At 45.1% G+C, this 26776-nt stretch overlaps 2 protein-coding genes across 5 annotated transcripts in view; both read left to right on the forward strand.

Moving 5' to 3' along the window:
* Positions 1-20661: 20661 nt before the first annotated feature.
* Positions 20662-26776, forward strand: part of SLC5A10 (solute carrier family 5 member 10) — a 75583-nt gene continuing 69468 nt past the window's right edge. For all 4 annotated transcript variants that reach the window (XM_003279845.3, XM_003279844.3, XM_004090374.3 and 1 more), the window contains exon 1: positions 20662-20807. In XM_003279845.3, the coding sequence (XP_003279893.1) occupies positions 20697-20807 (111 nt within the window). In that variant the 5' untranslated portion in view covers positions 20662-20696. The remainder of the gene's footprint in view (positions 20808-26776) is intronic.
* Positions 23786-25063, forward strand: LOC100586907 (developmental pluripotency-associated protein 3-like). The gene is made up of 2 exons (XM_003279848.4): positions 23786-24073; positions 24655-25063. The coding sequence occupies exons 1-2, from the start codon at positions 23786-23788 to the stop codon at positions 24847-24849; spliced, it is 483 nt and encodes a 160-aa protein (XP_003279896.1). The 3' UTR covers positions 24850-25063.

A 26776-nucleotide genomic window follows, 5' to 3' on the forward strand; every position in this document is an offset into this window, starting at 1 on the left:
GCCTGTAGTCCCAGCTACTCGGAGAGGCTGAGGCAGGAGAATGGCGTGAACCCGGGAGGCGGAGCTTGCAGCGAGCCGAGATTGCGCCACTGCACTCCAGCCTGGGCGACAGAGTGAGACTCCGTCTCAAAAAAAAAAAAAAAGAGAGATAATTCTCAAAGATAATTCCTATTTTCATCTTCCATCCTATTTCTCCCCATGATCATTCCATTCCCTTTAAGACCTTTCCAATATCATATTTACATATCCAAATCCTAACTCATCATTTTCATAATAAATATTTATGCAGCACCAACGTGGGTTAAGGACTATGTTCAGCACTGAGCATACAATGGTGATACAGTTTGGATGTTTGACCCCTCCAAAGCTCACATCAAAATGTAATCCTCAGTGTTGGAAGTAGGCCCTGGTGGGAGGTGCTTGGATCATGGGGGCAGATCCCTCATGAATGTCTTGGTGCCATTCTCCGGGTAATGAATGAGTTCTCACTCTGTGAGTTCGTGCTAGATCTGGTTATTTAAAATAACCTGGAACTTCCTCCTCTCCCCCTTCCTCCTGCTCTTGCTATGTGACATGCTGGCTCCCCTTCACCTTCGGCCATGGTTGCAAGCTTCCTGAGGCCCTCACCAGAAGCAGATGCCGGCATCACACTTCTTGTACAACCCATGGAACAATGAGCCAAAATAAATGTATTTTCTTTACAAATTACCCAGTCTCAGGTGTTTCTTTACAGCAATGCAGACTAACACAAATGGTATCCAAGAGGGTCCACAGACCTTGCCCTCATGAGGCTTAAAGTCTAGACTTCCCATGGTTACTTCAAATTACACCTCTTCTCAGAGGCCTTCCATGATTCCTTTCTGTACTCTACGTTCTCACAATACTCTACCCACACTGTACTTTTGGTCTGTATCATTTTCTACTTTGTATGGCAATCACATATATATCTAATCTCCTCTGTCGATCCACGAAAAGTGTAGGCCCTCATTCGTTTTTGAACCCTAACAGCAACTCAGCATTCAATACCTTGCTTATAGGTGGCACGCCCCAAAAAATTATCAACTGAATAAAACACACAAGGGAGCACGAATGTATTAAACTTTAAAATCAACATTAATTATATTTTCAATTCTAAAGAGAAATTACAGATAGAAAGAGAAATTTATGAAAATTATGGAGAGTATTAGGAGTACAAAAAAAAAGAGTACAAAAAACTGTAATGCATATTTTACAGAACTCTTCCTGAAATGATGAACAAAGAATAGCTCACTTTCCCATCTAAATACATTGTAAATAAACGGGAAAAAGCAAAAAATATAAGCCAGTTAAGCAATAGCTGTTAGATTGAAAGTAATGATCATTGGGGGACTCTATTGCATGGGAGGAGGGAAATAATCAAGGAGTTTAATTAACAAATGCTGGAGAAATCATGCTAGTCAACCAGACCTTGAGGCATGAGTCAGACTTCACAGAGAAATAGTGTAAAATGCAGAGAAAAGCCAGACTCACTATGGAATGATCTGTAGTCTTTTAACCACAAGAGTCAGCGTCACAGAAAGAACATGACAAAGCAGTGCCTACGATTTCCAGAGTTACATGCGAAATACTCATTTTCTCTGCCAGGGAAACCCCAGCCCATGACAGTGGCATGAGAATGAGAAAGGCCACCTGCAAATGAAATGAGACCATCCCACCTGCAACAGCAGAAGAAAGCCACACATGGGCCGGGCGCGGTGGCTCACGCTTGTAATCCCAGCACTTTGGGAGGCCGAGGCGGGCGGATCACGAGGTTAGGAGATCGAGACCACGATGAAACCCCGTCTCTACTAAAAAATACAAAAAAATTAGCCGGGCGTGGTGGCGGGCGCCTGTAGTCCCAGCTACTCGGAGAGGCTGAGGCAGGAGAATGGCGTGAACCCGGGAGGCGGAGCATGCAGTGAGCCAAGATTGCGCCACTGCACTCTAGCCTGGGCAACAGAGCGAGACTCCGTCTCAAAAAAAAAAATAAATAAATAAAATAAAAAAAGAAAGCCACACATGGTCTTGTTAGTGCCATTTCAGGAGTTGTGCTGCAGAACCAGGGAGGAGACCAGATATTAGGTCAAGCCTGCGATCTCAAGGGAGCTGGCCTGCTGCTTCCCCAGAGGACTTCAGCTAGAGTCAGTGGAGTTAATAAATCATGTCATTGTCTGGTCCTATTATCTCAACCCATCTACCCTTTGATTCTGCTGCTTGGAAGGAATTCCCAGAAATCAAGAAACCCAGGCTGAGAACCCATAGATGTCATTCTCTGAGTAAACAAATGTTCAAACCTTGAAGAACCTGGCAGGAATCTGCCCTGCCTTTAACTAGGAAGGGTAGGCCCATCTAGATGGAGTACAAGAACAGGCAACAGCTATATAAATCTAACTTCACAAAGGTTGCTAAATTTTGGTAGCTAAATCTACAGCTGACTGCGAAAGGGAGCCTAAAACAGGGCTGAAATTTTAACAGTGAAAAATCATTTAGTTAATAATTCCTTTTTCCATTCTAAACCAGTGACGGCCAACAAAATAAATGACCGTGTTGAACTCAGGAATGGAATAATATGTTCTTACAATGAAAAAAAATCCTTTTCTCAAAACCTCTCTCAACAGGATAAAATGCCCTAATTAGAAACCATTCTTTAATTAGCTTTTCCATCAGCTTTTCCATCCACTATATTTTACACTGCATAAAATACCTATCACTCAACTTCTTAGAAATCCCCCCACTGAGTTTCGGTGGAAAAAATTACAACCAACTCAACAATGGGTTTCCAATAATGCTCTTATTTCTATACCAAAAATAGAATTTCATGACTTTCTTCTCCTAGCTTGCTTTTCAAACTAAACTAACACTAGGTCATTCTCCCCGCCCCTTACCTAAATGACTGAGTGATGAGAATGTTATAAGTGATGTAACAGTGAAAAGCAACGAAGTGCAGCAAAGGAGAGTGACTGGCTCCCTGGTACACTGGGTTTAGGAGGATTCTAAAGCCAAAACTAGGTTTAGTGGGGAAGTCTCACGATTAGTGATGTCTGCCATCAGAACCAAAATGGAGAATGGCAGTACAATATTTGTCATTGGGGCTATCTATAAATACAATAGCTGGATATACAGAAAATAATTGAGATACATTTTCACTAGCAAGAAGATTCTTAAGTTGTCTTTGGTTTTGTTTTTAAGAGTCAGCTGGTTCATATGCAACATAAACAAGAGTTCACTACCTGGCCTAATGAAGGGGTTGGATTATCATGCCACAGAATATTACCCAATGCTTTGAGCTGAGGTCACATCCAAGATTAACAGGAAGCACTACTCATAAGGACCCCTCCCAGGGTGGAAGAGACCATCCACTTAAGGGTGGACTCTGACAGCCTAATAGAGCTGTGAGCAAATGTGTTGTGGAGAAAATGCACTAATTGAAGCACCTGCTTCAATTTCTAAATGTGACTCATACCATGTCAGACTGATCCCTGAGCTTTAGTTTCTTCATCAGTTTAATGGGAACAACAGCTCTTGCACTCATCTCAAAAGATGTGTTGGGGATTAAAATGAGAACTTAAGTGAAGCAATCAGACCACAACATACCTTCAACAACTTCAATCTCACTCATGGGAGATGTTCCAAAAATAAATACTGAACGAGGTTCCCCATACCAACACTTCAAATTATTCCACTGAAAGACTGTCATACGAAGGAGGAGGCTGGCCGGGCGCGGTGGCTCACGCTTGTAATCCCAGCACTTTGGGAGGCCGAGGCGGGTGGATCACGAGGTCAGGAGATCGAGACCACGGTGAAACCCCATCTCTACTAAAAATACAAAAAAACACACAAAAATTAGCCGGGCGTAGTGGCGGGCGCCTGTAGTCCCAGCTACTCGGAGAGGCTGAGGCAGGAGAATGGCTTGAACCCGGGAGGCGGAGCTTGCAGTGAGCCGAGATAGCGCCACTGCACTCCAGCCTGGGTGACAGAGCGAGACTCCGTCTCAAAAAAAAAAAAAAAGGAGGAGGAGGCTGAATTTCCTGCTGTGCCCTGGATTGAGATCACTGTGTCACTCCATCTAAGTTGCCTGGTCACAACTTCCAGTGTGCACCGTTGACTACATCCTCCTCATCAGGAAAGGGATAAGAACAAAATGATATCTGTAATTAACTTCTGCCTAGAACTCTATAGTTTATCAATCATTCACTCTGAGAAGACCCTCACATCAACTATGAGGTATTACCACCATTTCCATTTTAGGAATAAGAAGAGTGAGAAAGAGAAATGGTTAAGGGTGTTAAGGAATGGGAGGCAGGAAGAAGTCTCCAGCCTTATTCTAATACCATGTCATGTCTACTGTTTAAGATGAGTACTAGCAACTCAAATAAGTAGGTGAACTGTGACAATCAAATGACGATCCTGGGTTCACTGCTACCACTTAGGAAGGGATCAGAGGAAAATGAGTTTTAATTATAGAGGTAGAAATTAAGGATATTCAAAGATGGGAGAGTATACTGTTAAGGCAATCATGCACAGGAATGGGTTACTAATGCAATTATGGAGAACATCTCTCTCGGGGGGAGAAAAATGTGCCTGTAATCAGATAATTTTTATTTGCCAAATTAATTACAATCTACCTATGGGCTTTAGGGAAAACACTAAAAATAACCTTCTCTGTCCCCTAGGCATCATAATATCCCAGATCATATCTGACAGGAGATTAATTTTTCCATGCTATTCAATTTTAAGTCAAATCAAATACTTACCATATGCCTAATGTGTACAAAGCATGGTATAGCAGATGACACACTATGCAATGTATTCAAGTAAACATAGTAGAATCCTGTAGTGTAAATAATAGCAAAGATGCTATCCTTTGCTGAAAGGTGAAGAGGCACCTCAGAGAGACAAGCTATTTCAAAGAAATGATTTTAAAGGAATGTTTCAAATATCAAAATTATTGAGATGCATGTAGATTTATCCAGGCAAATATTTCTACGTGTTTATACATGAATGCTCATATAACATTTAATGCCACCACAACAGTTTCATTTTCTTTAAAATGGTTTTCTGGTCCTTAGTAACAGAAGTCTGTCACATGTATCTTTGGTTCTCCGTTCTGAACCAAGTCAACTTCATGGACTGTTTATTTCATTATGGTATTTGCTACCAACAAAAGTATCCTCTATCTATCTTGTTGGGGCTTTATATAGGAAAATTTAGAAAGGAAGTGGTGGGCATGTGCACAGTGACTCAAATATCTCTGTTTCTATAGGGAGATAAAAAAGATTCACATTGACTCCCACGCTGAGATGCATTTTGTCTAAAGGTACTGGAACTCGTTAACTCTATCTACTCCCTCCTTTGACCATTATACTAGAATGCGCCCCAGCAAAATGTCCTCTTCCAGGGCAAATTCTCAGATTGGGGAAAAGTCAACTAGCTCTACATAGGGTTAAAATAAATAAAAAGTCCTTGAATATTTATTTTAAATTGTTACCTGGAGACATGACTTTTATACAAAGTTAAAAATAAAATGGCTTCTAGTAAAGACAATGGTGGTTGTGGTAAAGGATCTCAGGAAACAGGGACCTCATATTTCTAACCCTCTTCTTCATCCTCCTCACTGGCCACTCAAAAGCTACAGCAGGCAAATAAAGTCCACACTGGGTGCCACAGGCAGGAAGTTCCACCTGATACGGCCACGACCTCCCTCCATGATCTCACCTGAAACTGCCTCCCTTCAGCTCCTTCTTGCCCACAGGTCCTTTCTGGTGCCTCCCACTCAACACCTCCTCCCTAGGGTCTTCACGTCTGCTATTCCCTTAGCCTAGAATGTTTTGTACTCTCACCCTTCCCCATCTCATCAGCTCCAGTCACCCTTTATATCACAGCTAAAATGCCATTCCTGGCCAGGCACAGTGGCTCATGCCCATAATCCCAGCACTTTGGGAGGCCAAGGCAGGTGGATCACCTAAGGTCAGGAGTTTGAGACCCACCTGGCCAACATGCCAAAACCCCATCTCTACTAAAAATACAAAAATTAGCCAGGCATGGTGGTGCATGCCTGTAATCCTAGCTACTCAGGAGGCTGAAGCAGGAGAATCACTTGAACCTGGGAGGCAGAAGTTGCAGTTAGCCGAGATCATACCACTATACTCCACCTGGGCAACAGAGAGAGACTCTTTCTCAAAAAATAAAATAAAATAAAATAATAAATAAAGTAAAATAAAATAAAATAAAATGTCATTACCTTAGGGAAGCCTTCACTGTATCCTACACAGGTAAGGTCTCTAGTTATGGCCCCATTACATGTTCTGATAGATTCCCAAACACCTCCTTCCAAACCATGTAACACAATTGTAATTCATTGTTTGTGTAACTGTCTATTTAGGAACTATCACGCTAGACAATTAGCTCTTGAAACCAAAGATTAAATCTGTCATTGTCACTTCTATATCTATATTAGGACAGTTTCTGGCACATAGTGAGATCCTAATAAATTTATGGAATGAATGAATGAATGAACTGAATTGAAGAACTCGAAAATTCTCAAACCAAGAAATTTTCTCCTTTAATTCTTTTTCCCAAATCAAACACGAGCCAGCTAACTGAAAGCCAGGATTAGCAAACCATCAGCTAGACTGCCATAAGCCTCAGTGAAGATCAAAGAAGCTTCATAGCACAAAGCTAAGGGAGCCATCTCTTGACCCCCTGATCACCTAGACACTACTTTTATGTCTCCTACAAGGCCTGGGATAAGCTACAGCCAAAAAAAAAAAAAAAAAAAAAGGAATTCTCTTTTGCTCCCCTGCAATTTTACTCCATCCAGTGGCCTCTGACCTGGTCTCCAGCTCACTGCCTTTGATAAGTAGAGAATTTTCTCTACTAGCTAAAAGGCATAAGTGAGGCATTCTCATGAGATGCACTTGCTTGTGCAAGGTCAGTCAACATGCCCGTGGCAAGGTTTCTTATTTACCAAGGCAGAAGTGAAAACTATCATGTTGTGAGAAAGAACCTTACTGTAGGCAAAATAAGCATGTTTAACTCTAAATTATCCGGAATAAAACTTTAATGAGAATCTCAAACTATGGAGATGAAATTAATTAGTTTTCTTGTTGCAAATTCAACATAAACTCCAAGTATTATTAATATTTCAAATTAAACTTTTAGTGAAACTGTTTTATAGGTAACTCCAGTAACATAAAAGCTACTTTACAGGATGATGAAATCACTGTACAATATATTCTTAGGTAATTCTGACCTGTCTGACTTTTTAACTTTCTCCAAGCTATAAAAATCAATATAATCTAGAATATATAAAGAACTCTTCTTACAAATGAACAATTAAAAGGCAAATAATCCAGTTAAAAAAGGGCAAAAGATCTGAATAACCATTTCTCCAAGGAAGACATACAAAGGACCAATAACCACATAAAAAGATGTTCAACATCATCAGCTATACGGGAAACGCAAACCAAAATCACAATGAGATACCACTTAATACCCCCTAGTAAGGCTATAATCAAAAAGTCAGATAATAGCAGGTGATGGCAAGGATGCTGAAAAACTAGAACCCTTTTACACTGCTGGTGGAAATGTAAAAGGGTGCAGCCCCTTTGGAAAACAGTCTAATAGTCCTAAAAAGGTTAAACATAAATTTATATGACCCAGCAATTCCAATTCTAGTATATTAACAGCAGCATTATTCATATTAGCCAAAAAGTGGAAACAACACAAATGTCCATCAACTGATAAATGGATACACAAAATGTGGTATATCCATACAACGCAATATTATCTGGCAACAAAAGGAATAAAGAACAGATACATGCTGTAACATAGATGAATCTTAAAAACATCACACTAAGTAAAAAAAAAAAGTTGCAAAAAAAATTATATTATATACTCCTATTTATATGAAATGTCCAGACAGGCAAATCTATAGAGACAGAAGGTAGTGATTGCCTAGGCCAGGGGGATCTGCGAGAAACAGAGAATGACCGTTAATGGGTGAGTTTCTTTTTTAGGTGATAATATGTCTCAAATTAATTATAGTGATAGTTGGTCATCTCTTTAAATATACTTTAAAAATCAGTGAATTGTACACTGTAAATGATTGAATTCCTTGATATGTGAATTATATTTCAATAAAACCAAAGTGCCAGGGTCTTTAAGTAACTTATCTCCAATCTTAAATACTTTAACATTGTCTTTGAATTTGGTCTTCGATTGTAATGTATTTTGGAAATTTGTCCCCATCCAATTCTCATGTTGAATTGCAATCCCCAATGCTGGAGGTGGGGTCTGATGGAAGGTGTTTGGATCCCTCAAAGCATGGTGCTGTCTTCGCAATAGTAAGTTCTTGCAAGATCTGGTCATTTAAAAGTGTGTGGCACCTCCTCCCCGTTCTCTCACTCCATTGCTCCTGCTTTCACCCTGTGATGTGACGCTTTTCCTGTTGGCCCTCTGCAATGATTGAAAGTTCCCTGAGGCTTCACCAGAATCCGAGCAGATGCCAGCACCGTGTTTCCTGTGAAGCCTGCAGAACCTCTTTTCTTTATAAATTACCCAGTCTCAGGTGTTTCTTTATAGCAATGCAAGAACAGCCTCATACAAAATGTTAAAAGGGAAAGTGGAGTTTCTTGTGGCTTAAGAAATTATGCAATTGGAGACTGCTATACCTTGAATGAGATGTCCAGGAAAACACTTTCACCAGTGGGTTGGTATCTCCCTTTTTACATAAACGGACAGTTCACCAGAGAGGAACGCCAAGTGGATGCTAATCTAAAAAGCTTGCAAAGAATTAAAGAAATGCAAGTTAAAATGAAATTCAATCTTTTTGGCTTATAATACTGATAAAAAGACCAGGATTGGAAAATTTGTGGTTAATGAGGGAATTCACATGCACTGCTCCAGGAAACAGAAATTTGCACAACCATTTGGAAGGCAATTTGGCAATAGCTATTAAAAATTTTCATGTTCATATCCTTTTACTTAGAAATTCTCTTCTAGGAGTTTATTCTTCAGACATTCTTGCTCAATTGGGTATTTGTAATACTAAAAAACTGGAAACAAACCAGATGTAATAATAAAAGGTTGGTTAAATAAAAATACAGTTTGTCCACTCAATAGAATATTTGATGGTTGTTAAAATAATGAATGGAGCCAGGCATGGTGGAGTGGCTTGGAAGGCTGAGGCACAAGAATCACTTGAGCCCAGGAGTTCAAGGTCAGCCTGGGCAACAAAGCAAGATCCTGTCTCTAAAAACAAAAACAAACAAACAATGAGGTGGTTTGACACATGCTCACATAGAAAGGTGGCCAAGAGGTATTGTTAAACAAAAAAGGCAAGTTAGGATTTAGTAGTATGTGCTCACAATGTTAATACATTCATAGGAAAAATACGAAGGAATGTATTCTCAGTTTAATGACATATCTTAGAGTGATGGAATTTCCATTTTCTACATTACACATATCTTTCAAGTTTTAGGGGTTTTTTTGTTTTGCTTTGTTTTTGTTTTTACAAACAATATGCATTAGTTTTACAAGCACAGAAAGGAAAGATTTTTTTTCAAAGAACTGTCCCTTCCTTCGTGTGATTCACTGAAGCATGGGGAGGAGGGTGGACAGGAGATAGAAATTACAACTGTTTCCAATAACTAGGAATAGTGGCTACTTCCTACCTTCCACCGTGAAAAGTCTCTGTCCACTTTTCTCATCTCCCACAGCCCTTCCTTTCTCTACTCTCAAACTTAACCACTCCCTACCTCAAGCCACTGAATAGTAATCAGTTCCCCTGTCTTTACCCTGTTAGAGCACAAGCTCCTAGAAGACAAAGGACTCTGCCTAGGTTATCTCCACAGCCCAAAGGACAATGCCTGTACACAATGTTCTAGAGAGTTTCAGCAGCATGTCAGGGCTTTTAAGAAACAGTTTTTGTTTTAAAAGTTTTTAAATGGTTTTTGTTTTAAAATTCAAAGAGTACAAAAAGATACAGTTAAAAAATGGGCCGGGCACAGTGGCATGCACCTGTAGTCCCAGCTACTTGGGAGGCTGAGGCAAGAGAATCACTCGAGCCCAGTAGGTTAAGGCTGCAGTGGGCCATGATTGCACCACTGCACTCCAGCCTGGGCAACAGAGCACGTCTCTGTCTTAAAAAAAATAGAAGAAGAATTCTCAGTTCCCAGAAGCCCGTCAATGACCAGTGTCTTGACTATTCTTTCAGACAAGTCTACACAAATGCATGCATTACTGTGGCCCCTTTTCCTTACGTAAATGGTAGCATGCACTCTGTTCTGTAGCTTGCTTTTTTCCACTTACATAATGATGCAACTGTTTCATATTGGTACATACAAACATAGTTAACAACACCTTATTATTTTCTTAAATGCTTTCCAATGTTGCATCTTATGGGTACACCATAACTTAGCCAGTCTCACCCCACAGATATCAAGTTTGTGTATTATTTAGGATAAGGTCCAGCTGTACTCAAGATAACAGTGGCTTAAACAAAATTGTCTTTCTCTATCACAAAAATCTGTGGAAGTAGATAGTACTTTTTTACAATTTGATATTATAAAGTTGCTCTGGTACTTTACAGTATCAAATGCCCATGTCTTGTTACTCCGCCATGCATGGTCTCATTCCCAAGTTCACCCATGGTTCCAGACAGCTGCTCCAGCTCCCTCCCAGTGTCCACATTCCAGGAAGCAGAAGAAGGGGGGACAAAAGAGAAGACATGCCTTTCCCTTTAAGTGTAATTCCCAGAAGTTATGTACTACACATACTTACATCCCATTGGCCCTATATGAATTATGTGGGCATACTTTGTCACAAAGAAGGCTAGGAAATGTCATCTTTACTCCAGGAAGCTATGTGCCCACCATAAATTGAGTTTATATATGTTGCTAGAGTATGTAGGGGAAAATAGAATTGGAAATAATACAGTCTCTCATAAGTTACTTCCAATGTTGTGAAATTTAATCAAAGCAACAAAGAACATTCCTACATATTTGCTTTTGTACACTTATGTGAGAGTATTTTTGGACAACTTTCTACAACAGGAATATAAGCAGCTTTAGAAATTCTATTCCAATTCTTTAATTTTACAAACGAGGTTTAAGACCCAAAGGGGTAAAGTAACTTGCCAAAGTCAAACAATAGCTCCCAGAAGAGTAGGGTTGCCAGATAAAATACAGAACACCCAACAACATTAGAATTTCATATAAACAACAAATAATTTTTAATATAAGTATGTCACAGGTAACATTTGAGACATACTTATACTAAAAAAGTATCCCTCGTTTTTCTGAAATTCTAATTTACTGAGTGTCTCATATACGTGTGTATATATACATATATGTGTCATATATATACATATATACATATACGTGTGTGTGTATATATAGATATAGTTTGTTTGTTTTTTTAGAGACAGGGTCTCATTCTGTTGGCCAGGCTGGAGTGCAGTAGCAGTATGATCATAGTTCACTGTAACTCTTGTGCTCAAGCAATCCCCTCACCTCAGCCTCCTAAATAGCTAGCACTGCAGGCATGGACCACCACACTCAAATAATTTTGTAATTTATTTGAGATAGGATCTTGCTATGTTGCCCAGGCTAGCCTTGAACTCTTGGCCTCAGGCAATCCTCCCATTTCAGCCTGCCAAAGAGCTGGGATTATAGGCATGAGCCACCATGCGTGGCTGCATCCTGTATTTTTATTTGCTAGATCTGCCAACTTTACAGCAGAACCAGGTTTAGAACTTAAATCTGCTGATGTTCAGTCCCAGTTCTTCCTCTGTACAAGATGGGCATGTCAAGTGGGCACAGGTAATAAATGAGGTGGAGCCAACAAAGCATACCACAAATCCCCAGGCAAATAATATACCTTCCTACCACAGGGCTCAAACATCATGCTATTCATGCCATATGCTTAATGAATTGAATTTTTCTGTCCTAGATACATGGGTAAAAAACCAGCCACTCCACAGAGGTTACAGTAAATGCTTCAATCCAAAACCATTAGAGCCTGCATACTTCTATTCAAAATAACATTAGCCTTACATTAATGCAGACTCACAGAGGCTGAAAGTAGGCAAGTCCTTCCAGAGTTCTGGCTTATTACATATGGAGGGAAGGACGCAAGCATGGACTGTGGATATGCTAAGCACTCAAAACACCTTTGAAATTCACAGTCACTTCACAGTAGTTGATAATGTCAATGTCAGCATGGGGAACCAAGCCGAAAATCTCCATTACACCAATAAATTATTTCATTACATTCCCTATATATAGCTGAAAAAAATTAAAACTTCACTAATAAATTAGAACCTTCCCATATCCCCTCTTCATGATTACAAATATACCAAGACTAGATAAAGAGTACTGCAGAATGTTTCATATAACAAGATTTTACAGGTACACCTACATTTTACAACAAAGAAATCAAGAACCTTAGTTCTAAGCACATTTTTTATTCTAAATAATGTATATTATTTCCCTAAAAGAGAACTACCCTGAAGAATTAACTTTCCAAAATTTAGCACAAACCTCTCCCACAAAAAAAAAAGAAAAAAGGAACTTGATTTTTATTCAGCCTCTAGATTCAACTAGAAATTTCCAGGAAACACAAAGAACAGAGTAATATTTTAAACTCTCTGCAGGGATGCAATCAACAAAATCCAGGCTGGAGGGAAACTATAGGACAAACAATCTGGTCTCTTCAATAACTAAATAACAAATGGAAAAAAGTGAGACTTTTAAAATATTAACCAACACAATGTGTGGTCCTTATTTGAATTCTGATTTAAACAAACTTCAAAAAAAAAAAAACTATAGCACTTATAAGACAACTGGAAATTGAACACTGCCTGAATATTTGATGGTATTAAAGAAATATCGCTAATTTTCCAGGGCATGTGATAACGGTATTATATTTAGAACTTTTTTAAAGGTCCTTATCTTTTATAGACAGAAACTAAAACATTTATGGAGGAACTGACAGGATATGTTCAACATTACTAGTCCTTAGGGAAATGCAAATCAAAACCACAATGAAATGCTACTTCACACCTACTAGGATGGCTATCATAATAATGTCTTTTTTTTTTTTTTTTTTTTGAGATGGAGTCTCACTCTGTCGCCCAGGCTGGAGTGCAGTGGCGCAATCTCGGCTCACTGCAAGCTCCGCCTCGCGGGTTCATGCCATTCTCCTGTCTCAGCCTCGTGAGTAGCTGGGACTACAGGTGCCTGCCACCACGTCTGGCTAATTTTTTGTATTTTTAGTAGAGATGGGGTTTCACTGTGTTAGCCAGGATGGTCTCGATCTCCTGACCTCGTGATCCACCCACCTCGGCATCCCAAAGTGCTAGGATTACAGGCGTGAGCCACCGCGCCCGGCCCATAATAATGTCAAAATGCAGCCTGGGCAACACAGTGAAACCCCATCTCTACCAAAAACACAAAAATTAGCTGTGTGTGTGGCATGCACCTGTGGTCCCAGCTACTTGGTGGGCTGAGGCAAGAGGATCTCTTGAGCCCAGGAGGCAGAAGTTGCGGTGAGTCCAGATCGTGCCACTGCACTCCAGCCTGGGCTGCAAAGTAACACTCTGCCTGAAAAAAAAAAAAATGTAAAAATGGACAATAACAAGTGTTCATGAGAATGTGGAGAAACTGGGGGTCTAGTGCCTTGCTGGTGGGAATGTAAAATGGTGCAGCTCTTCTGGAAGACAGTTTGGCCAATCCTCAAAGTTTAACATAGAATACAACCCAGCAATTCTGTTCGTAAGTATATGCCCAAAGGAATTGAAAGTAGGGCTTCTTCCAAAGTACTATTAGAAGTAAAAAAAAAAAAAAAAAAAAAAATTGGCTGGGTGAGGTGGCTCAAATCCATAATTCCAGCACTGTGGGAGGCTGAGGTGGCGGAGCACTTGGGGCTAGGAGTTTGAGACCAGCCTGGCCAACCTGGCAAAACCCTGTCTCTACTCAAAATACAGAATTTAGCCTGTAATCCCAGCCGCTTGGGAGTCTAAGGCATGAGAATCACCTGAGCCGGGGGAGGTGGAGCTTGGTTGCTGTAAGCCTAGACTGCGCTCCTGCACTCCAGCCTAGGTGACAGAGTGAGATTCTGTCTCAAAAACAACACAAAACAAAAACAAAAACAAATGCTTTTAATTTAAAAAAAAATTTTTAAAGGAAGCAGGATCTCAAAGAGATACTTTCACCTCAATGTTCATAGCAACTTTATTCACAATAGACAAAAGGTAGAAAAAACTCCAATGTCCATCCAACCGATGAAGGGATAAACAAACTATGGCATACACATACAGTTGACAATTATTCAGTGAGAAGACAGAGCGAAGCGCCGACACGCGCTACAACATGGATGAACCGTGAAAACATCCTCAGTGAAAGCACCCAGACACAAAAGACCACGTATCATGTGATTCCACTTATGTAATATACCTGTTTGGGAAAAACTTCCAAACCGGGTTTTACCTTTGCTCTCACACTGCAACAAACGCAGAAGACTTCTGTGACCAAATGTGGGGACATCTGCCCACCAATAAACAAGCAATCAATTCTGCAGCAGACACCAGCAAGGTGCCCTCCAATTCAAGTCCAACACAATCTACCCAGGGTGAGGGCTCAGTTCCCAAGGCTGACTCCTCCTTCCCACCAGTCCAGGCCTCTGGAACTTCTCACCCATAAGCTTCAAGTTGGGTTCCCATGACCGACCCCCTCTTTGGATTCAATTAATTTGCTAGAGCGGCTCACAGAACTCAGGGAAACACTTACTTAGGAGGCTTACTGGTTTATTGTGAAGGGCATTTTAAAGGATACAAAGAAACAGCCAGATGAAGAGAGACACAGGGTGACGTCTGGAAAGGTCCTGAGCACAGGAGCTTCTGTTCCTGTAGTTGGGGAGTGCCACCCTCCCAGCACAGGGATGAGTTCTTTTTCACCTTCCTGCCTGCCTCCACGTGTTCAGCCATCTGGCAGCTCTCTGGACCTAGTCCTCTTGGGTTTTTATGAAAGCTTCATGAGATCAGCATTCCTTCCCCCAGGGTGTGGGGCAGGACCCTCTCTGGAATGAGGATGATATGACCCACAATTAGAAAGGCAGGGGAAGATTAGAGGCCGCCTTGGGGCAGGTGAGAGGAGGCCGGAGGTCAGAGAGATTCTGTTTCCTGAGGCCTGACATGCCAGATGTGATAACAACAGAATGCAGCAAGGGCTGTGGAGTTGAGTCAGGAACCCAGGGTGGAAACCTGTGTGTATACATAACACCACGACACCAGAGAAGGCAACTCCTACATACCTATGATACCACAACACCAGAGAAGGCAAATCCACAAAGAGGGAAAGTAGATTGGTGGCTGCCAGAGGCTTGGGGAGGGGGAATGAAGAGTGATGCTTAATTGGTACAAGGTTTCATTGGAGGGGATGAAAAATGTTGGAATAGGCTGGGCGTGGTGTCTCATGCCTGTAATCCCAGCACTTTGGGAGGCTGAGGTTGGTGGATCACCTGAGGTCAGGAGTTCAAGGCCAGCCTGGCCAACACGGTGAAACCTTGTCTCTACTAAAAATACAAAAATTAGCCAGGCGTGGTGGTGCACACCTGTTAGTCCAGCTACTCAGGAAGCTGAGGCAGGAGAATTGCTTGAACCCAGGAGGCAAATGTTGCCGTGAGTCGAGATTGTGCCACTGCACTCCAGCCTGGGTGACAGAGCAAAACTCTGTCTCAGGAAAAAAAAAAAGAAAAGAAAAATGTTGGAATAGGTAACGGCGATGGGTGCACAGCGTTGTGAAGGTGCTGGAAGCCACAGACTTGTATACTTTTAGGGGTTAAAATGATGGATTTTATGTTAAATGCATTCTCCCTCAATAATGATAAAAAAGAATAGGTTTCTGGGATTGAAGGGCCTCAGGGGCCTCAGCATCTAAAGATTCCTTAGTTGCCTGGGCTCCTTGGACCTCCTCAGTGATGTGGCAACGGTAGACCCTGTGCCAGTCACCGGAAGAGCGGGGTGACGGGTGGGTGGAGGCAGATACTACTGTGTCATGTGGCAGCACAGCCACGGGCCCAGCAGGGCCAGGGATGCACAGAAGAGGGAGGAGCCAAGGAAGCCTTCACAGAGGCAGTGATGTCTCAGTACCGCCTTGAAGGATGAGTAGCAGTTCACCAAGCAGACTGAGAGGTAGGGGGACTTGAGAACACCCAGGGAGGAACTGAGGGCAGCAGAAGCTGGAGCTGGGTAGGGGGAGGGCCAGGTTCCAGGGCCTCTGGTGCTTGGTGGCCTTGCATTTGATCTCTGGAGCAGTAAAGGCCATTGAAGGTAAGTTTGAAACAGGCGTGTCATGTCCAGGGTTAGGCTTTTAGGGTGTTTTGACATCCTGTGCGTGGTGGGTAGATTCCAAAGGGTAAGACTGGAGGCCAGGGATCAGTCCCTCCCCACCTGTGCCGGATGCCTGGTCTGCATCGGTTCTGTTACCTCCCAGCAGCCCTTTCCGGCTGCCTTCACTTCCCTTCCACTCTGCTGCTCTGCCAGCTGAGCTCGGGGTCCTCCCATCCAGGTGCCCACTCAACCACTCCCCTCGAGGGCCTGAGGCTTGACAGTCCAACCTCCATCACTCCCTGCCCAAACCCACCCTCTCCCAAAGCTCAGTGGGCTTTGCTGGGACCCCAGCGGCGGAGGGGGGGTCATTCATTCCCACTGAATACCTGTCATGAGCCATGCTGGGTGGTGGAGTTTAATATTAAAAGGGCAGATTCGAGAGCTGGACAATTTGGGTTCAAAGTCCTCCTCTGTCTCTTAGTTGCTGTGTGACTTTGAGCAAGTTCCTGTGTTTCTCTGTGCCTAGGATTTTCCATCCGTCAAGGAGTTGGGAGAGTTGAGGGTGGACGATGCGTGGGCACATGGTGAGCGCTCAGTAGGCGTCTATAACCATGGTAAAGATGAAGCTGTGGGCTGGCCCCTGGGGTCCCAGCTGAGCCCACTGAGCTTTGGGAGAGGGTGGGTTTGGGTGGGGAGTGATGGAGGGTGGACTCTCAAACCTGAAGCCCTCAAGGGGAGTGGTCAAGAGGGTACCTGGATGAGAGAACGCAGCGCTCGGCCAGCAGAGCAGCAGAGTGGAGGGAAGTGAAGGCCGCCTGGAGGGGCTGCTGGGAGGTGACCAACCAATGCAGATGCAGGTACCCAGCACAAGTGGGCAGGTGAGCATTCAGGAAATGGTTGTCCAGGACCCACCACCCTTCACAAAGCACCTGGCAAGACTCTCCTTGAGCCTCTGTATCAGTGTAAGGAAACTGCCTGACCTGGCTGGTGAGGGGAGCCCAGGAAGGGTCGGGGGCACCCCTGGGGGCCAGCTTGCTGGTCTAAACCAAGGCCAAATGTCTTACAAAAAAGCCCAGCCCACACCAAAGAGTAAAAAGTGATAACTTGGGCTGGACACAGTGGCTCACGCCTGTAATCCCAACACTTTGGAAGGCTGCTTGAGCCCAGGATTTTGACAACAGCCTGGGCAACATGGTGAGACCCTGTCTGTATAAAAAAAAAAAAAAAAAACAAAAAAACACTAAACTTTGCTGGCTATGGTGGCGCATGCTTGTAGTCCCAGCTACTCGGGAGGCTGAGGTAGGAGGATCGCTTGAGCCCAGGAGGCTGAGACTGCAGTGAGCTGCGATTATACCACTGCACTCCAGCCTGGGCAATAAAGCCAGACCTTGTCTCAAAAAAATAAAATAAAATAAAGTGATAATTCTCCTTGCTCCTCTTTAGCAGTTTGGTGTGTGTCCTTCAAAACACTGTGGCCGTTCAGTCCCTTACATTATACATAATGAGAAGATAAACATGGATATAGATCTATATTCTGTAGCTTGCTTTTTTCACTTACAAGTGTATCATCCTTCCATGCCATTATATAAAGCCACCTCATCTTTTTAATGGTCATGATGTTCCACGGTTTGGAGGTCTAATAATTCACTCACCACCTTCTCTGGGTGGTTATGTAGGAAATTTCCAAACTTTTTGGCTGCCCTGAGCACCCTTGCTCTTGCAGCTTAGGACTCTTGGGGAGTTTCTCCATCAGGACAGACAAGCAGACAATACTTAACAGGAATAAATGATCAGTCTTGTGCTTATTGCAAAAGCAGGAGCAACAGATAAGCTGGAACTAGACCTGGCAGGCAGGCAGAGAGAGGCCCTGGAGGGGTTTGCTGCAAGCTGCCGCAGATGACCGTGGGCTCCCTCCACTCATGTGCGGTCCGTTCCAGTGCTGCCCAGCTCATCACATGGTTGGTCATGTCTTGGTCACAATTCTGAAGCACTTAAGAAAGAAACTCATAAACTCATAGATGCCCCACACACAAGATACAAATGGCTCCAGTCATCCCGCTTAGGCTCTGCTGACCCCTCCACGTCCTGTTCCTGGTTCTCTTGAGTCTGGGGGACTTCTTCTGGGGTTGGAAGAGGCTTCAAGGGGTGTGGTATGGATGACTTCTCAGCTAGGATGGTCTGCATCTTTCTTGGGGTGAGTGAACAAGTGATCCCATTGGGTCAGGTGGGGGTGACTGGGCTCCGGATGGTGTTTCGTCTCCCGCAGACATGGCTGGGCTTGTTTGGTACTTCTGCCTCCATGTCCTCCACTGCCACCCTCCTCCTGTCCCCGTCCTTCAGGGCAGAACTAGCAAATCAGTCTCAGCCCCTTAAGAGCACCTTTACTGGTGCTTTCTTTCCTTAGGATTTTTTTTTCTCTTTTTTCATTTTTTTTCCGTTTAAACTCAGTGGCAAAAATCCCAAGGACTTTTGATCCAAAGGCAGCAGTTATCACTAAGTGGTTTATTTCCTTCTAAGACCTAGCCAAGGGTCTCAGAGCCAATGCTGCTTGTGCAACTACTCTATCTTAATGAGATAGGTTGGATAAGTCTGGATCCTCCCAGCTGGGTCCTTCTGATCAGTGCAAAGCAGCCTTTTGTTTTATAACACATTGCAAGCAATGGCTTGGGAAGTAAACACCATCTGAGGCTGGCTGGCCGGAGGCAAAGGGAGATGGCAGGCAGTTGAACCTGCCTGAGGGTTCTCTCAGCAGTGGCTTCCTTTTTCCCTTCCTTCTTCTGCCTAGTCCTGTATGTGAGGGCTATTAATTTTTGTTGTTGTTGTTGTTGTTTGTTTTGTGAGATGGAGTCTCCCTCTGTCGCCCAGGCTGGAGTGCAATGGCGCAATCTTGGCTCGCTGCAACCTCTACCTCCTGAGTTCAACCAATTCTCCTGCCTCAGCCTCCCAAGTAGCTGAGATTACAGGCGCGTACCACCATGTCTGGCTAATTTTTGTATTTTTAGTAGAGACAGGGTTTTGCCATGTTGGCCAGGCTCTTCTCAAGCTTCTGACCTCAGGTGATCCACCCGCCTTGGCCTCCCAGAGGCGTGAGCCTCCCGAAGGCATGAGCCACTGCTCCTGGCTGAGGGGATTAATTTTTACCCACACCTCAGGGTTATCGAGTAACAGGCTGGCTGGGTTTGCAGGCCAGTGTGTTCCTGGTGGCAGCTGCTCACTCATTAACACTTCTGGAAGTGCTGCGTGTCTGGTTAAACTGCAAATGCTTTGCAAAGTCACGAGTCATGTCACTGAGCAGAGGCGTGAGACTGCTGGCCAGCCCTGCTGTGTACACTGATAGAATTAGTGAGCGAGCGTCCCACTCTGATGGAATCCAGATGGAACTGTCACTGTCACTGCGGTGGAGACAGTGGGGCCACATCTGCACTGAATCCTACTCTGCGCCTTCAATGGCTGTGTAATGGCGGATGGCCATTTCCTTGACTAGGATGAGACATTGCCTACTCAGCGTGGCTGCTGTGAGCGTGAAATGGGATCATGTGCAGAACAGCCACGCATGGTCCGTGAAATGGGATCATGTGTGGAACAGCCACGCATGGTCCGTGAAATGGGATCATGTGTGGAACAGCCATGCATAGTCCTTGGTGTATGACAGATATTGGGTCCCTCTGTGGTCCCAGGCAGACATTGCCCAGGGCAGGGGCTGAATGGATGGTCAAGTTGAGGGGCTTGGGACTGTTTCACGGGTCTAGAAAAAGAAAGCAGAAACGTTGGCAGCAGGACTTTATTGTCCGACATGGGGCTGTCTCTGGACCTGGGCTATGTTGGCTGGAAGTTAGCCATAATGCAGGTGTCACCCTCCCAAGCCCTGCTCAGTCCACTCACAGCCCGATGGCTAAGGGAGGACATGGCTGCCCGCCACGGCAGTGTCTTCAGAGGCGAGGCGTTCGTCCCGATGCTCTATGCTTCTTATACAAATTAGATATAGGTGAAGCCACCCATTAAGCAACCCAGCCTTTCTAGGACTATTCGGGTTGCCTCCGGGTCCACTAAATGCAGTTAATTTTCCCCAAGCCCCCTCCAAGTTCAAGGAGGCTCCTTCCCCTCCTCCTCCCACTTGCTTCTCTCAGGCTCCCTGACTCCTACGCTCTGGGATCTGCTCCCCTCCATGGGGTGAGGAAGCCGAACTGCATGGTGACGCAGCTGCCCTGCATGCAGCCTCATCATGGGCTGGAGATGCCACTGTCGGCTCGGTTTAATGATCAATTAGCTCCCTGCCAGGAAATCCTTTCTGACCTGGTTTGCCCCTCAGTCCCTCGGGCTCATACCTAGTGCCTGCAGCAGGACAGCCATGGCCACCAACTCCACCAGTGACCTCCACACTCCTGGGACGCAGCTCAGCATGGCTGACATCATCGTCATCACCGTGTATTTTGCTCTGAATGTGGCCGTGGGCATATGGGTAAGGGGACCTGTGGTGGTGGCGGCCAACTGGGTTCTCAGGGTTGGTGCTTGGGGTGGGAACTGGGGTCCAGCATGTCCCTGTGGTGTCAGCATTGGTCCCACCTGGTGGCCTGGTGATCCTTGTGGTCCTCCTCCCAGCCTGGGGTAGATTTGCTTGGAGACCTTGACCAAGCCCCTTTCTCTCTTTGGGTAATGGCGTCTTCATCTGCAAAGTGAGAAGGAGGAAATTCTCTCTAACAGGTAACTGGGCTTTTGTGCTGCTGCCCAGCTGGAGTCCTTGGGTATGGCCCATCAGCCTCCTGGTCCCAGTCTCCGTGGTGTCAGTGACTCACGTCTGCTTGAACAACAGGCTCCCAGGGATTCCCTGGTTGCACCCCAGAGCTGCTTGATCAGAATCCGGAGGCAGGGAGGGGCCCTGGGAGCTGGGGGTCTTTATTTTTAACAAGCTCCCTGGGGATTCATGTCCTGTGGCCTAGCCCTAGATCATAAGCCGGTTCTTTCTCCCTTCATAAGAGTGAGAAGTGAGCAGTGATCTGACCCCACACACAGACTCCAGGGGCAGCGGGGCCCCTGGGGACAGGCTGTCTCATGTGCAGATGGAGAAGCCGAGGCTCTGGCCCTGCAGCGAGGGAAGGGCTCCTCTTTGGTCTATCATGGAGGCCTTCCTGAGGGAAGGTGGACACAGCCTGGTCCAGGTCACCTGCTCCACGCTTAGTGCCTGAGGAGATTGGGCTCCACTTCCTTAGCCCCAGAGGTCCCCAGCCTGGCATCCCTGAGCCCTGAGAGTCTCCCGGGGAGAATGAGTACCCCTTCTTTTTTTTTTTTTTTAACTGAGACGGAGTCTAGCACTGTCGCCTGGGCTGGAGCGCAGTGGCATTATCTTGGCTCACTGCAACCTCCACCTCCTGGGTTCAAACAATTCTCCTGCCTCAGCCTCCCGAGCAGCTGGAATTACAGGTGTCCACTACCACACCCAGGTAATTTTTTGTATTTTTAGTAGAGACAGAGTTTTACCATGTTGGCCAGGCTAGTCTTGAACTCCTGACCTCATGATTCGCCTGCCTCGGCCTCCCAAAGTGCTGGAATTACAGGCGTGAGCCACCGCACCTGGCCAAGTACCCCTTTCTATCTTCCATAACCCCTGGCCTAAGCACGAAGACCTGGCAAACAGGAGACTGGTCACATCCCCTCAGCTTTCTGGGCCTCAGTGTTCTGATCTGTTACATGGAGACATCACCTACCTGGGGTGAGGTCTGCTATCAAGAGGCCCACACAGGACCAGACCTTGCTGCTGCCATTGGTTCTACAGTGGTAGCAGTGGTGGTGGTGGTGGTGGTGGTGGTGGTGGTGGTGGTGGTGGTGGTGGTTGTGGTGGTGGTGGTTGTAGCAGTGGTGATTATAAGGGTAGCAGCCGCAGTCATTAAAATTAATTATTACAGGTTGGATTTCAAAAATCTGAAACCCAAAATCTGAAACATTTTGAACACCAACATGATGCTCAAAGCAAATGCTCATTGGAGCATCTCAGATTTGAGATTTTTGGGTTGGGGATGTTCAACTGGCAGGTATTCTGTAAATATCTCCAAGTCTGAAAGAGTGCGAAATCCAAAACTCTTCTGGTTCCAAGTATTTTGGATAACGGCTCCTCGACCTGTATGTGATTAAATATTAACTCACAAGTACCCCAGGGCTGGCCATCCGCAAAGCTGAGTTCAAGTCTCGGCTCTGCTCTGTGTACTTAAGTCACTTAATCACTGTGGGCTTCAGTTTCCTCAAACACGCAATGTGGGTTTCTGTGCAGCCCACATCTCAGGGCTGTTCCAAGGAGCAAGGGGCCAATGGAAGTGAAAATCTGTTGCAAACTGTAACGTGCTATATTTGCTATATTCCTGTGAGAGTTGGTGGCTAGAATTCAGAGGCGGAGGTCCCCACGTGGGGCAGAACAGGCAGTGGAGGGTTTCTGGATGAGGGGAGGTTAAGAGCTAGGCAAGATCTGAAGAGGGAAAGAGGAGGGGAGACAAGGCTGTCCTGGCTAGCACAGGTGGGGTATTTAGTCAGAAGTGCACGTCTAAGAAAGATGTTCTGGGCACCTGAGGCCAGGCCCTTTGGAGCCCAGTGACTAGGGCCACCAGCCCTTGTTGCCCATGACCCACCTCTCCTAGCTCAGCCTCGCTGTTTGCAGGCTCGTGCCCCTGGCAGTAGGGCCGTAGGAGTTCTGCCCTGTCCCTCCAAGCAGGCTAAGCTGGCCCAGCTGGGAGTGGCTGGCCAGAGGGCAGTGAGCACATCCAGAAAAGATCAGAACCAGACAGGGAGGATGCTGGAGCTGCATCCCACAGGGAGAAGCAGACAGAGCAAGCCAGGCAGGGGCAGCCCTGCAAAGATGTTTAGATGGTGGGCCTGGGAGAGTCTGGCGGGGCCGGGGGCGGGGGGGGCCTTTAAGGAAGAGATGTTCCTGGAGGAGGGGACTTTGAGCTGAGCCTTTGCATTCATTAAAGTATCTGTTAACAAGTGACAGAAACTACTTTCAAATGAGCCCTAAGAATATAGGAAATGTAGGCCGGGCGTGGTGGCTCATGCCTGTAATCCCAGCACTTTGGGAGGGTGAGGCGGGTGGATCACGAGGTCAGGAGTTTGAGACCAGCCTGGCCAGCCTGATGAAACCCCGTCTCTACTAATAATACAAAAATTAGCCAGGCCGGGTGCCAGGCACCTGTAATCCCAGCTACTCGGGAGGCTGAGGCAGGAGAATTGCTTGAAACGGAAGGTGGAGCTCGCAATGAGCTGAGATCACGCCACTGCACTCCACCATGGGCAAAAGAGTGAAACACTGTATCAAAAAAAAAAAAAAAAAAAAAATGGTTGGAGCTCCGGTTTTCAGCCTCTTTCCGGGCTACCTTGTAGCAATTTGGGCTCCGTCATCAGTTTCTGCTAGGTTTCAAAGATCCAGGAGAAGCTTAGTGTTGTGTCAAGACGCCGATGAACCCATCACGGAAGTTGAATCCAACCTCCATCCCAGAGTCTCCACAAATGCTCATCGAAGAAAATTTCCGGGACGATTCAAGGGCCTCTCAAATCTGCTCCAAGACGTTGATAAAGAACCTTAGTAACTTGACTATCAACGCTTGTAGCGAATCTGCTTCCCCTCTACCGGAAACTTCACTCCCTCGACAGTCTGCAAAAGCAACAGTCCTCAGGGAAATCACAGATGAGTTGCTTTACAGGGGGAGAGGGGTAAGAACATTGCTGTCTGTGCAGAGAGAAAAGATGGCGGCCGGGCGCGGTGGCTCACGCTTGTAATCCCAGCACTTTGGGAGGCCGAGGCGGGTGGATCACGAGGTCAGGAAATCGAGACCACGGTGAAACCCCGTCTCTACTAAAAATACAAAAAAATTAGCCGGGCGTGGTGGCGGAGAGGCTGAGGCAGGAGAATGGCGTGAACCCGGGAGGCGGAGCTTGCAGTGAGCCGAGATTGCGCCACTGCACTCCAGCCTGGGCGACAGAGCGAGACTCCTTCTCAAAAAAAAAAAAAAAAGATGGCAAGATTGAGATACATGTTTTTTTTGTTTTGTTTTGTTTGTTTTTTTTGAGACGGAGTCTCTCTCTGTCGCCCAGGCTGGAGTGCAGTGCCGCAGTCTCGGCTCACTGCAAGCTCCGCCTCTGGGGTTCACGCCATTCTCCTGCCTCAGCCTCTCCGAGTAGCTGGGACTACAGGCGCCCGCCACCACGCCCGGCTAATTTTTTTGTATTTTTAGTAGAGACGGGGTTTCACCGTGGTCTCGATCTCCTGACCTCGTGATCCGCCCGCCTCGGCCTCCCAAAGTGCTGGGATTACAAGCGTGAGCCACCGCGCCCGGCCGAGATACATGTTACTCGGCAGAGTTCGTACGCATGAAAGAATACCAACAAACAATGGGCTTAAGGGAGTTAAGAAGGAATCAAGACCATTCAAATGTCCCTGCAGTTTCTGCGTGTCTAACGAATGGGATCCTTCTGAGAATGCTAGAGTAGGGAATTACGACACCAAGCCACTTCAGCCATAAATCTTATTCTTGCACCTTTTTTTCTTGCTGGTAATTTTATATAGCAGGTTGAGAAAGCTACTCTATGCTAGTATAGACTATACACCAATAATTTTGATAATGAGTTATAGGATGTATTTTTCTTCTTGTATCTTTTTCTTCCTACTATGATACTAGTAATTCATAAGGGATCTGTGTAATCTCAATGTGTTTGAATAACTTTACCTCTACTGTTTGATTTGACCCAAAGAAGCCAAGACGATGTAAGTATTCCCATGTGCCTTAGAAGCCCAAAGTCAGTGAGATGAAACCCAACATCAAGAAATTGAAGCAAAGTTACTTGTGGATAAAGAAAGCATTAGGTAGTTTGGCTATAGCATAATTAGATTTTCTGGCTTTCAAAAATTTGGATTGCAATTACAGCAAACTTTCTTATTTTTAGTTTTCGGTACAAAAAGGTGTTTATATAGAAATAATAAAGTTGACATTTGAGTACCTTTAAATAAAAAAAGAATTCAGGAAATGTAATTGTGTCCAGCAATAGAAAGGGCTTCAGGTGCAGTGTGATCCAGGGATTCACAGCATTATTGAATAAAGCTACACCTCACTGTGGTTCTCTCAGCCTCCATCCATGTGTAGCTCTGTCCTAAACCCAGCTCCCCTCATGTCCTGATGTGAAATGACCAGCCCAGTGATTGAGCCTGAGTTAAAATCCAGGCTGCACCACTTGCTAGATGGGTGTGTTTTCATCTCTGAGACCATCAGTTTCCTCATTGGTAACATGGCACCTACTTAATAAAGCTGTTACGAGGACTAAGAACTCCACACAGATCAAGCAGTTGAAGCCAACTCTGGCATGGGGGCCCTCGGGGAAACTTAAATGGGTACATGGGGCCCCCAGCAACTGCCAGCAGCCCCTAGAGCCCCAGATATAAGAAGGCAACTGGCAATGCCCATTATAGGCTTGAAAGATGAGAAGGGTTAGGAAAAAGCATGGGCTGTTATCATAGATGCTCTGGAGTTGTGCAGTGCACAGTGTACACATCTGGATATGGCCATCCTGGCCAAGACTGTGAGCCTTCAGACTATGCTGCATTTAGTACGGCAAGATCACAGCACACAAACAGAAAGTGGTAAGAGTTGGAGCTGGAGAGAAACAGGCAGGAGCCACATCAAAATTTCTGAACTGGGTGTGGTGGTGTCCACGTGGTTCCTGCTACTCCGGAAGCTGAGACGGAGATCACGTGAGCCCAGGAGTTCAAGACCAGCCTGGGCAACATAATGAGACCCTGTCTTAAAAATAAAAATAAATAGGCTGGGCGCGGTGGCTCATGCCTGTAATCCCAGCACTTTGGGAGGCCGAGGCGGGTGGATCACCTGAGGTGGGGAGTCCGAGACCAGCCCGACCAACATGGAGAAACCCCGTATCTACTAAAAATACAAAATTAGCCAGGCGTGGTGGCACATGCCTATAATCCCAGCTACTAGGGAGGCCGAGGCAGGAGAATTGCTTGAACCCGGGAGGCGGAGGTTGCGGTGAGCTGAGATCGCGCCATTGCACTCCATCCTGGGCAACGAGAGCGAAACTCTGTCTCAAAAATAAATAAATAAATAACAAATAGATAAATAAAGCTTTGAATGGTGAGTACATACAATGAAGTCTAATCATCTTGGCAGGGCAATTAAAGTCGGGAAGAAAGAGACCTGCATATTGATGGATATATTTTGTGATCCAGCCTTATGTATGTTCTGAAAAGAAAACAAAATCTATATCTAAATACCTGTCCTGTGTCCCTCTTTGCAAATTCTTCTGTTTTTTCTTTTTTCTTTCTTTTTTCTTTTTTGAGACAGTCTTGCTCTGCAGCCCAGGCTGGAGGGCAGTGGCGCCATCTTGGCTCACTGCAGCCTTGACTTCCTGGGCTCAATTGATCCTCCCACCTCAGCCTCT

This window comes from Nomascus leucogenys, chromosome 14, assembly GCF_006542625.1.
Source record: "Nomascus leucogenys isolate Asia chromosome 14, Asia_NLE_v1, whole genome shotgun sequence".
Lineage (NCBI taxonomy): Eukaryota > Metazoa > Chordata > Mammalia > Primates > Hylobatidae > Nomascus > Nomascus leucogenys.

Excerpts from the sequence above, each read along its gene's own strand:
- LOC100586907 (XM_003279848.4), top strand. The coding sequence starts at position 23,786 with ATGAACCCATCACGGAAGTTGAATCCAACCTCCATCCCAGAGTCTCCA. Across the intron at positions 24,074-24,654 it reads TGTCTGTGCAGAGAGAAAAG|CGCGCCCGGCCGAGATACAT; the intron begins ATGGCGGCCGGG and ends AGCGTGAGCCAC.